General features: G+C 39.9%; 1 protein-coding gene and 1 pseudogene across 3 annotated transcripts; both read right to left on the bottom strand.

The window, feature by feature from the left end:
- Positions 1–949: 949 nt before the first annotated feature.
- Positions 950–6,409, bottom strand: LOC108441970 (E3 ubiquitin-protein ligase TRIM39-like). Of its 3 annotated transcripts, none has more exons than XM_037533896.1 (7): positions 5,853–6,409; positions 4,707–5,296; positions 4,509–4,604; positions 3,522–3,755; positions 3,279–3,426; positions 3,076–3,102; positions 950–2,960 (listed from the first exon to the last, which is right to left on the bottom strand). In XM_037533896.1, exons 2-7 carry the CDS (start codon positions 5,292–5,294, stop codon positions 2,413–2,415), a joined length of 1,641 nt encoding a protein of 546 aa, XP_037389793.1. In that variant the 5' UTR covers positions 5,295–5,296; positions 5,853–6,409; the 3' UTR covers positions 950–2,412. The 3 variants fall into 3 exon arrangements, with proteins under 3 accessions (XP_037389793.1, XP_037389786.1, XP_037389789.1); XM_037533889.1 differs by having other exon boundaries at positions 5,841–6,409; XM_037533892.1 differs by lacking the exon at positions 5,853–6,409 and adding an exon at positions 5,626–5,834.
- A 1,945-nt stretch (positions 6,410–8,354) lies between these two features.
- LOC119261554 lies at positions 8,355–12,123 on the bottom strand (annotated as a pseudogene).
- Between the last annotated feature and the right edge of the window lie 715 nt (positions 12,124–12,838).

Genomic DNA, 12,838 nt, shown 5'->3' on the forward strand with positions numbered 1-12,838 from the left:
GTGAAGCTTAGCTGAGGTTCACATCCAACTCACTCCACTGAGTTCTAAAAAGTGTACGATTTCTCAGTCTTCTTCAGTCGGTCCTGGATCATCTGCTGGACTTCTGCCTGTGTCTTCCACAGCTGAAAATATAACATAATAATAGGTAATGTGATATGAATAAGATTTGGTGGTTGTATGTTAAGAACTGTTGAATGAATGTGAAATAGATTAGGTGTGGCATGAAATTAGGTGCGGTAGGTTTTTAGCTGGTCTCTTCAATTTTCTCTTATATTTGATCTGTTTTTAATCAACAGTTTAATACAAACACACATGACCAGAAAAAGATACATATAATACAAAATGAATTACTTGTTACTGAATGTAAAATGGACTGGCGACCTGTCCAGGGTGTATCCTGCCTTCCGCCCGATGACTGCTGGGATAGGATCCAGGACCCCCCCCCCCCCCCCCCACCCTGAGTTAGAAGCGGGTTAGAAAATGGATGGATGGATGGATGTAAAAAGGCCTGAGGCTGATAATAATTAAAATAAAAGTATTTGAGAAGACATTTCTTCAAGATACTAGCCACATGTTAAATTTTGGGCGCTGTGATTTAAATATTTAAATAATGGAAATGAAGGCCCCTTTACTGTAAGAACTGTTGCTGATTGTTAATTAGTGCAGTTGTGGCACAGAGTGAGCAAGTGATGTCATAAATAGGGTCACAAATAAAAATTAATAACCACATTAATATTCACATTCTATGTGTACAAATAAAAAAAAAGGGTTCCCGACAGTTTTGTTATGAGAGGCCAAGGTGTCTGAGTTTTATCTGTCTATGAAAGGACTGTGATTCCTAGATGGTTCATCGGTCAAATTCATACTGACCAACGGCAACGTGATTCCATCCCTGTTTCATTTAGTTAGATCGAGACAAATGATAAACAGTTTAACACTGTACAATAAATGTCTCCAGTGATTCATTTATTTATTCTGTTCTTGCACTTTTCATTACATACACTGCTTTCATTGTGTAGTGTGTTTGTTTTTACATACATTTAGTTATGCTCTGCCATAAACTGAAGAATATAATCTGACAGTATAAACTGGACTTGTGGAAATACAGCGTGTATCGAAAGAAAGGAAACACCCACATAAAATGAAAACGGATTGGCAGACGGTGATCCAGTTTTAGACACACGCTTTGGGGGAACCTGTAAGGCCATGTCACCAACAAGGTGGTCATCCTGAATGCCGCCGTCTTGGATTCAACTGGGACGGTAGGTGTGTGACATCAGACGGGTAGAGAATTTCACCAGAAAAGCAGTGATACACTTCACGTCAACGTAACTTTATTCATTTCCATGTTAAAACAGTGATTTTTATTCTGTACAGGCGATGTGAAGAGTGGCGTTATCCCAAGCAGAACATGTTAAAATGGTCCTCATTTCCGGGGGACGAAGCACACGTGTCATCACAGAAGACTTCAACCAACATCACCCAACCAACTGAGGCTTAGCCTCAGTTCAACAAACTTTGTCTGACCATAAATGGCACCCTCACAAAATTTCAAATGAGATGCTGCAACATCTGACTGAGGACAGCACAGGTCATCGGACAGCGTTTGTAGAACGGGTGACGCAACAACTTCACGTAAACCCTGTTCAGTGCTGTTCAGTGATGAAGCAGATCTGTGAATGGAGAGGACAAGAAACAGCATCACTGACACTAAACCCTCACTGGACCGACCCATCTAATTTGGTTTTCTCACCTAAAGTCACGGCATGGTGTGGTGTGTGAGGTGCCCGAACTGTGTGATCCTTACTTCTTTGGCGGAACATTAAGCACAAGCCGTTACACAAGGTTATTAAATGCATGACGTGCAGTTTCCCTAAAAGTGGATCGGTCGTATGGGTCCAATCGAGTGGCCACCACCATCTCCTTATTTAACCCTTTGGATTTCTATCTGTGGGGTCATGTCAAGGCATTTGTTTACTCTGTGAAGAGTGTTGTTCATCTTAAAGACAGAATCGTTGATGCTTGTTCTAGCATTCAGCTGGAAAGTTTGAATGGGAGGAAAGGACAGCTCGAGCATGGTGGACCGCATATTGAACACATTCTATACACCTTATGGTCAATTTTCCGGTTTCATGTAAAATCACTGCTTCAGCATGAGACCCAATGAAGTTACGTTGACATGAAGCACACCACTGTTTTTCTGGTGAGATTCTCTGCCCGTTTGATGTGACACACACCTACCTACCCATTTGTAAAACTCAAGCTCAAGACGGCGAACATATTGGTGACATGGCCTGACAGGTTTCCCCCTCCTCCCCCACAGCTTATGGCTGAAACTGAATCACTGTCTGCCAATCTGATTCCATCGTAAATGTGCATCCCCTTCATTTTGAGATGTCCTGGATATTCTATTCATGTGTAACGTTCATCAGGTGTGATGATCAGCGGTGCTGAGCTTTTACCTCCATAATTAAGACCAGGACTGAAGAAAGGATAGAGTTTCTCAGTGAAAGACTGACCAGCGAAAGAGTAGACATGAGACCTGGACTCAACATCATAGAAGGAGACCAGACCCTCCTCATAATCCACAAACACCCCCACCTTCTGGGGGGCCTGTTTCAAGAAGAGGGGGACAGGGGGAGAGTCCAGAGCATGATATTCAGCCTTATTTCTCAGCCATATAGTCCAGTATCCATTCTTAGGGCTGGCTTTAATCTGCCCATTCCTGTTACTGGACTCTCTGACCACTCCTAGATCCCACTCAGTCTTCCCGCTGATCTGGACCTCATAGTAAAATCTTCCTGAGGAGAACCCCTCCTTTCCCAGGACACAGACACAATAATCAAACCTCGCCGGGTTTTCAGGGAGATGCTGTCGTTTGTCTCCACATGTGACCTGTTTCCCGTCATCAGACAGGAGGAGTTTAGGATGAGCTGTATCAGGATCAAGAGTCACGTCCACTGAGAAAAGAAGAAAATTTCAGCCCTTTTTTTTTTCAAAAAAACATAATATAATTGGGCGGACTGACATATTTTTTACTCATATATATCATGAGATCAGTTACAGCCTACACACCTGCATGTTGCTGAATTCTCTTTATTTCTGAAAAGAATAAAGGACAATCTCATCAGTTACTAGAATTGAATTCAATTTAATTTAATTTAAATACCTCAACATTAATTTCTGGTATCAGGATCTTAAAGATTTTCCAAATTCTTCTTCGTTCAAACTCACATCTGCTGAACATCAAAATGTTTTAATAACCAGTAAAGACTTACTGATCTCAGGAATCTTCTCCATCTCCTTACTGAGCTCTTCCTGAAGCTGAGTCAGAGCTCTCCTCAGAGGCTCCACCCTCAAATGAGAGTTAATCCTGACCTCAGTCCAGTTCTTGGTGTGTGGAGGGCTGCAGAGGGACGGGTAAACCTACAGTCCAGCGGGAGAGAGGAGAAACCCCTCAGCATGGGCAGCGCTGTCCTGTGATGGACTGCATTACTATGGAGAAACAGAGGGACTCTGACCTGTAGGAGGTGGAGGTGGTCCTCAGTGTGGGAGAGCTGCTCCAGCTCAGTGTCTCTCCTCTTTAGCTCAGTGATTTCCTGCTCCAGCTCTTTAATGAACTCTTCAGCCTGCCTCTCTGCTGCTTTCTGCTTCTCCTCCATCACCTCAAGCAGCTCCGCCTGGCTTCTCTCAATGCAGCGCAGCAGAGCTCTGAAGACCTCCACACTGTCTGCTTTCTCCTTCTCTGTGCTTTTCTAACAGGAGGCAATAACAATTACATTAATATTAGAAATGTAGCAAGTTTCATTCATAAAAGTATTTTAAATGCTCAAGTTCTCAATTCTGTATCAGCTGCAATTTGTACTTTTTTTCAGATTAGCAGGTGTACAGTGCTTTATAAAAATCTAAATGAAAGAAAAAAAGCATGAATCAGTGTCTTAGCATCATGCAGTGAGAAGAAAGGCCTGTTGCAAATGTTTCTAAAGGTTTACTCATGTTAACAACTTAGGTTAAACTCTAAAATGAGTTTGCTGTAGAATTTGCTGCCCTGGAATTAATTAGATGGCCCATGGCTGTCCTGTGTTCACTCAAAATACAGAAGAGTAGCAGCATGTGAAATAAAAGTGGCCCCATTACAGACACTTTAGGTACTCCACAGAAAATGCCACGCTTTCCAGACACAAATTTAGCAAATAGTGTGTAATATTTGAAATAGCACTTCAGAACATTTACAGACAGTCCAGTCCAGTCATCAAGAATGTCTAATTGAATGATTGTCAGTTATTTACAGTGTCAAATGCATTTAATGCATTCTAATGTCCAAGATGACTAGGACTGATATTTTGTTTTTATTAGTATTCTGAAACTTTTCATTGATTTCACAGTTCAAATTCAAATTCATTAAAAAGACTGTACCTAGTTTGATCAATTGATTTCCATTGGGTTTATTATGAGCATTCAGTAACGCCTGCAGAGTGAATAAGCATTAAAATTAAGTTAAGACTCACTTTATTGAGTTCAACAGAGTGTTTGATTTCCTCAATCTTCTTCAGTCTGTTCTGGATCATCTGCTGAACTTCTGCCTGTATCTTTCCCATTTGATCCTATGAATTTATCATAGAAATCATAAAAATACCACTGATTCATATGAGTTTTTTAATGAAGAAAGAGTTCTGTCTAAATAATTCTGTCTAAATGTTCCTCACCTTCTTCTCTCCAATCTCTTCCTCTATAGGAACAGTGCTGTGAGTCTTGTGGTCTCCTTCAGTGCAGAACTGACACACACACATCTGGTCGTCTCTACAGAACAGCTCCAGGGGTCTCTCATGTTTCTGGCAGATGTAGTCCTCCAGGTTCTCCACAGGGTCCATCAGTTTGTGTTTCTTGAGTTTAGCTACAGTTTTATGAGGCGTCAGATGAGTCTCACAGTAAGAGACTCCACAGTCCAGACAGGACTTTACAGCCTCCAGCTTTTCCTCACTGCAGTAGTTACACAGAACCTTTGTAGGGTTAGATGGGTGTTCCTCTGGAGCTCTGCTGGATTTGAGCTGAACTGACTTCTTGAACTGAGCAGCCAGTGCAGAGATGAAGGTGTTCACACGCAGCTCAGGCCTTTCGGAAAATTCCTCTTTACAGACTGGACACTGGCAGCGTGAACTGCTGTCCCAGTACTCTTTGAGACAGACCCTGCAGAAGTTGTGCCCACATGGTGTAGAGACTGGATCAGTGAACACATCCAGACAGATGGAGCACTGGAGCTGATCTTCAGACAGGAGACTGCTGGAGGAAGCCATGACTGACAGAGAAGAGACACAGAGACACCATGAGGGGGATTTGAGACCAAAGAAAACTTCCAACATCTTTCATAACAATTCTTAGCCAAAACAAAAATGACATGAAGAAAAAAGAGATGTTCTCATTCAGTATGTGGTTATCTTAAATCAATCACATTCATGACTGACCAGATTCACATTCTACCTTAAACACAAACTGGTAAATACAACTAATAGGTCAGTTTAAAAATGTAAGAAACAGTCAAACCGTGACCGACAGTGACGGACAGAAATGATCTGAACAGCTGGATGTGTTTTCAGTAACAGACAGTAAGAAACTTAGACTCATTACCACTTTCACTTTCTCTCCTTTGGTCTGCTTTTCTGCTTCTTCACAGTTTATCTGTAGAGTTTCACTGGAGAACCGTCAAACTGAAAATTGTGTCCAGTTGCAACAAACTATGAAGCAGTTCTGCTTTACTTTCTTTTCTCCTGAGTGAAATCGTGAGGCCACTCCTACCTTTTTATAATGAGATTTTTAGCATGTTTTGGCCAACAGATACTTACCAACTGTACTACCTTATAGCAAAATGCACATGGCTGGAGAACCTTCAGACTGGAACCTGTGTCGTGCTGGAAGAACTGACTTCCGTTTATGAAGCAGCTCTGCATTAGTTTCGTTTCTGCTGAGAGACATGATGAAGCAACTCCCACAAATACAGGGTCATTGTTTTATGTACTTTTACGTTTTGACCTCTAGGTGGCAGATATCTACCAACTGAATTACAGGATTCCAAAGTGCACCTACTGCTCTCTGTATTAAACTCATTTCAAAAGCTATTCATCCTTGTAAAAATCCAAATATTTTGTATTTGTATTGAAGTATTTAACAATATCTTTGACACTTTTATCTGTAAAGGGTCAGTGAGGCAGCAGAGTTGCAGCCCAATCAAGCAGAAGCACCTGATTTAACTTGTTTAATCAGCGGTTGTTATTTTCAAGTGACTGACTAGTTGAGGTGTGCTGCTGGTAGGCTTGAATGAAAACCTGCAACCTTTTAGATTTAGGATGAGCGACTCCTATTAAGGCTAGTAAAGTTATCCTGATTGTCTCATTGTTTTTTGGAGCTGAAAAATATAAGGAGTGAAAGCAAATAACTGTTTTCTAAAAAAAAAAAAAAAAAAACTTTAAACATGTCATTAGTGAGAAAAAGATACATTTATAATTTGTTATTTTATGTGTAGTTTTGAAGGGTCAGTTTTCATCAAGAAATATTCTTTTGTGGTACAATTTTCAGTGTGTAAATAACATATAATGCTTATACAAAGGTTCAGATTTATTTCATTAGCTTGTTTCTTCACTCTGGAATGGTTGTTTATATGTCAACTCAGGTTTATTCAGAGTAGTTTATTCAGTCATGGGTAAACTGTTACTTTACTGCCACTTATGGAAAAATGAAAGTCATATATATATATTTAGATGATTGATAACAGGTTTTCAAAATGACACTTTTTAGCAAATTGTAAATTAAATGAATTAAAAAGAACATAGTACATTTTCATATATGCATATATTGTTGTAATTTATGTCTATGTACATTTTATGTCTTAATATATTTAGTGTTTCAGAGCTTTTAATTGCTTATTCCAGTTATTAAAACTGCACTGTCCTGGTTGCACCGTTTGACTTACTGGCTGTACCACCTGACTTTTCAGACAAATTCCAAATTAAAACAATCATCAACTTAGACAAATGTACAGACTTTTGTCCTTGAACTTAAGTTTATTCTTTTATTTTATCACACAATATAAACATTATTATAAAAATGACACATTTCATGGTTTTACTGTGGTCACACCTACTGACGTGGTAAACTGCACCATTCTGACCACAACTCAAAAATCACATTTTGTTTTACAGAATTTCTAAAAGGGCTGTTGAACTTGGCTTTGCACCTCTAAGGTCACTCGGGGTCATCTTTATGTTGAAATATGTTGGCCCCTCCTTTGTAAAAGCATGCCAAAATAAATATCATTTGTTTTTCGGTTGTGCTGCCTGACATTTGAGGAAGCAAAAACTCGTGGACAAAAGTTTTTAGTGAGCTGTGTACTTTTCGATTTGCCTTATTTTGCAGGTTTGTATTTTTTTATTTGATACATGATGAAATCATGTCAAACTACTTTAGAATTTTACATAGCTAAATCACCTTTTATGTTATTTTTTTGTAATCCACATATATGTCAGGCCCCACCTAAAATTTTTAGACTTTTGGTGTCAAAAACAAACTAAAATTAATTTTATATGGATGCATTGAAAATGGTTTCATATAAAAGATGTACTGTTGCACTATTTAATCTCATCTACTTATTTTTTTCTTTTTTTTAATGAAAATAAAGGGCACAAAAAAATTATCATCATGTCATTTATCTATGCATGTATAGTAAAAACCTATTAAATGAAAAACCCTCCTCATCTCACATTCTCTCTTTTGTAGATATGCTTGTAGAACTTCCTAATATGCTAATATGAATATATCATAATAATTAAACAATGAATTCATTACATTATATATATTATATTATATATACATAGACAACATGAATGTACTAAAGAATGAACAATGCGTGTCCATAAACAATGTTGCTGTTTCTTTTTTTGTTTATTGTCTTTCACTAAGGATGAAGTTTAATTTTGCTTATTACATTTATGAAGAAAATTAAATGAATTTCATCACACACACACACACACACACACACACATCTTCTAAGCTGCTTCTCCTTCTGGCTCTTGGGGGGTGCTGGAGCCTATCCCAGCTGTGATTGGGCAAAAGGCAGGATACACCCTGGACAGGTCACCAGTCCATCACAGGGCAGACAGAGAGACAGACTCATTCACTCAAACCTAAGGGCAATTTACCATGTTCAATTGGCCTGACTGCATGTCTTTGGACTGTGTGGAGGAAACCTGAGAACCCAGAGGAAACCCACGCAGACATGGGGAGAACATGCAAACTCCACACAGAGAGGACCCCGGTCACCCGGCCGGGGAATCGAACCCAGGCCCTCCTCACTGTGAGGCGACAGCACCACCCGCCACTTTAATTTGATCAGTTTTACAAAATAATAACATTTAAATGATTTTTCATAAGTGTCCCACGAACAAAAATAATAACCTCATGAATATAAACATCCACCAAAGGCAAGAAAAAGAGCTTCATGAAACAACGGCCAACTTGTTGAGCGAGTTAACTGGTGTATAATAAAAGGGTTGTGGTTCCTACATAATTCAAATATTCATTATTGTTTCAGGTCATGAAAAGGAGACCTGTGATTAATAGTATTAGAACACTGTCCAGCTGACTTACAGTGAACATGTTCAAGTCTATTGATCTGCTTATTAATCAATTAATTAGTTACTTTTTCATTTAACCATTCATTAATTAATCATGTAGTGTATTGTGGGATTTTTTCGCTACAGTAAGTTTCTCTGACATAAGAAAGTGGTCTTTATTTCTGAAGTTTAACAGGTGTGATTATCAGCGGTGCGGAGTTTTTACCTCCATTATTGAGGTGAGGGCTGAATAACGGGTATAGTTTCTCAGTGAAAGACTGACCAGTGAAAGAGTAGATATGAGACCTGGACTCAACATCAAAGAAGGAGACCAGACCCTCCTCATAATCCACAAACACCCCCACCTTCTGGGGAGTCTGTTTCAAGGAGAGGGGGACAGAAGGAGAGTCTCATTCCTCAGAAACACAATCCAGTATCCATCCTCAGGACTGGCTTTAATTGCTCCCTTTCTGTTAACTGACTGTCTGACCACTCCTAGATCCCAGTCAGTCTTCCCACTGACCTGAACCTCATAGTAAAATCTCCCTGAGGAGAACCCCTCCTTTCCCAGCACACAGGGGCAGCGATCAAACCTCTCTGGGGTGTCAGGGCGATTCTGTCGCTCATCTCCAAATGTAACTTGTTTCCCATCATCAGACAGAATGAGGAGGCAAGGAGCTGATTCAGGATCCAGAGTCACATCCACTGAGAGAAAAACACACAATGTAAACACATTTTACCAAAAAGCAAAATATAATAGAGAAAGTCCAAAAACTTAGTCATGTGACCTTTAAGAACTCACAAACCTGCATATTGCTGAATTCTACTCAGTTCTGCTGGGAAAGAATAACAGACGATATCATTTGCTGTAATAATCTACTTTAATAAATCACCACACATTAAAAATGAAAAACACAAACTACATTTTTTTCCTACAAAAACATTTCTGTTCAATCTCAAGTTATCACTCAGCAATGAAGACATACTGATCTTACTTACTCATCTTCTCCATCTCCTTACTGAGCTCTTCCTGAAGCCGAGTCAGAGCTCTCCTCAGAGTCTCCACCCTCAGATGAGAGTTAATCCTGACCTCAGTCCAGTTCTTGGTGGGTGGAGGGCTGCAGAGGGACGGGTAAACCTACAGTCCAGCAGGAGAGAGGAGAAACCCCTCAGCATGGGCAGTGCTGTCCTGTGATGGACTGCATTACTATGGAGAAACAGAGGGACTCTGACCTGTAGGAGGTGGAGGTGGTCCTCAGTGTGGGAGAGCTGCTCCAGCTCAGTGTCTCTCCTCTTTAGCTCAGTGATTTCCTGCTCCAGCTCTTTAATGAACTCTTCAGCTTGCCTCTCTGCTGCTTTCTGCTTCGCCTCCATCACCTCAAGCAGCTCCGCCTGGTTTCTCATAATGCAGCGCACCAGAGCTCTGAAGACCTCCACACTGTCTGCTTTCTCCTTCTCTGTGCTTTTCTAACAGGGAATAAATCAGGAAACAGTTGCTTATTTTTAATTACAATTGCTCAAATGGTTCTTGGTTTAGGCCTATTGATCTAGGAAAAAGGTTTTAATCAGTTTCCATGTCTTATGAACATAATAAAACAGCTTTGCTGACATGGTCAAATATCTTGATTTAAGTTGCTAACACTGCACTGAGCAGATGTTTGTCTCAGAAAAGAAACATTTAAGTTCATAAAGATCTCACAAGCTATTAGTGAGCTACTGATAGAAATATTAACATTAGCTGGCAGGAAAACTGCTGAGCTAGTTAATGTTATGTTAGCTAATATTCATACCCTGCATTTTTATGTTGTTCAGTTCATAAAATCAAAAACTTATTCTGATTTTGGTCTTTGTTTAAATTTCTTACTCCTCAGTGGCCATTACATTAAAATTAATGTCAAGTTTTAACACAAAGCTATTAAAGAATCAAAAGAATCTATAGAACCTTTTAGTTTTGGAAATGGGTCTTTAAAGAAACGTCTGTTTTAAGGTTCTTTGGGGAACCAAAACGGATCCTTCCGTGTAATTTCATTTGCATTAATATTATATTCATGCATTAATGTTCATGTCTGAATATAAAACAACAGCAGGGCACTTATAAAAATACAGAATCTAAAAAGGGTTTTTTGCATACTGCCATAGAAGAGCCAGTTTTGGGCTAATAAAACACTTTTAGGGAATGATTCTGTACAGAAATAGAATTTAAAGAACGTCCACATACAGTAAAAGTTCTAGAAAGAACCCTTATATTGCTATGAAATAGAATGTTCTTCAATCTTATTGAGATTCCATTGAGACTCACTCTACTGAGCTCTACAGAGCGTGTGATTTCCTCAATCTTCTTCAATCGGTTCTGGATCTTCTGCTGAACTTCTCTCTGTATCTTCACCAGCTGAGTCTATTATAAAGACACACATTATATCCACATTACTCACATATGAGGAATTTGAATTATGCAATAAAAGGAGAAAGTATTAATAATTCTTTATAAATGTCTCTCACCTTCCTCTCTCCACTCTCCTCCTCTATAGGAACAGTGTTGTGAGTCTTGTGGTCTCCTTCAGCACAAATCTGACATACACACGTCTGGTCATCTCTACAGAACAGCTCCAGGGGTCTCTCATGTTTCTGGCAGATGTAGTCCTCCAGGTTCTCCACAGGGTCCATCAGTTTGTGTTTCTTCAGTTTAGCTGCAGTTTTATGACGCGTCAGATGAGTCTCACAGTAAGAGACTCCACAGTCCAGACAGGATTTCAGAGCCTCCAGCTTTTCATCACTGCAGGAGTCACAGATCACCCTTTTACGTTTGGAGGGATGTTTCTCTGGAGCTCTGCTGGATTTGAGCTGAACTGACTTCTTGAACTGAGCAGCCAGTCCAGAGATGAACGTGTTCACAGACAGTTCAGGTCTTGTAGGGAATTCTGTCTTACAAACTGGACACTGGCAGCGTGAACTGCTGTCCCAGCTCTCTTTGAGACAGACCCTGCAGAAGTTGTGTCCACATGAAGTGGTGACCGGATCAGTGAATACATCCAGACAGATGGAGCACCGGAGCTGATCTTCAGACAGGAGACTGCTGGAGGAAGCCATGACTGATGGAGGAGACACAGAGACAATATGAGGGGGATTTGAGACCAAAAAACACCTCCTACATTTTTTATAACAATGACTTGAAGAATAAAAGATGTTCTCTTGAATTATTCAATCATCTTAAAATAATAAATAAAGTCACATTAGTCTAAATGATTAGAGTCCTTCTAACTATTAGTCACGAACTCCGTAGCCAAACAAATGATCACAGGTTCAAACATAAAATACCAGTAAGTAACAGAGCATTTGAAAAGTTAAGAAAAAGAACTGACAGTACACAAACAACAGTGAACAGTAAAAATAAACAGCTGGATGTGTTTTCAGTAACAGACAGTAAGAAACTTAGACTCATTACCACTTTCACTTTCTCTCCTTTGGTTTCCTGACTGGAGAACCTTCAGACTGGAACCTGTGTCCTGCTGGAAGAACTGGATTCTGTTTATGAAGCAGCTCTGCATGAGTTTCGTTTCTCCTGAGTGATGTCATGAAGCCACTCCCACCTTGTCATGAGGATGGTTTCACTCTTGCATGCTTTGGCTTGTAGGTGGTGGAGTAGGTCATTCATGCATGTCAAGTCAAGTCAAGTCAAGAGGTTTTTATTGTCATTCCATCCATGTACAAGTACACAGTGGAGTAAAATTACGCTCCTCCAGGAACAACACGGTGCAACAAGGAACAAAAAGTACAAAGTGCGAATGTGCAGACAAAGTGTGCAAACAAGAATTAAACTTTAACAATAAATACAATAAACAGACATTAGACACGGTAAACAGACAGGACAGTGCAGCACCGACAGCACTCATTCTGGACATGAGGTCGTGGAATAAGGTGCAGATATATTTAACATGCTGTGATCCGTGAGTCTCGCAGTCAGATGACAGAAACACAGCAGTCAGATGACAGAAACACAGCAGTTACTGAGGTAGAAAAACCAGAGTAAAACAGTGAAAACACAGTGTAGCAGCAATGATCCAGATAGTGCAGGTAGAGCATCAAAAGAGGTGTGTGTTTGTGGAGTATGTGTGTGAAGTGTGTGTGTGTGGGGTGGGGTTAGCTCAGTCCTTGTGAGTTTTACAACTTGATTGCTTGAGGAATAAAGCTGTTGCAGAATCTGGCATTGGTGGCACGGATGCTCCGGGACCTTCTGC

This window comes from Pygocentrus nattereri, chromosome 2, assembly GCF_015220715.1.
Source record: "Pygocentrus nattereri isolate fPygNat1 chromosome 2, fPygNat1.pri, whole genome shotgun sequence".
NCBI classification, from domain to species: Eukaryota; Metazoa; Chordata; class Actinopteri; order Characiformes; family Serrasalmidae; genus Pygocentrus; species Pygocentrus nattereri.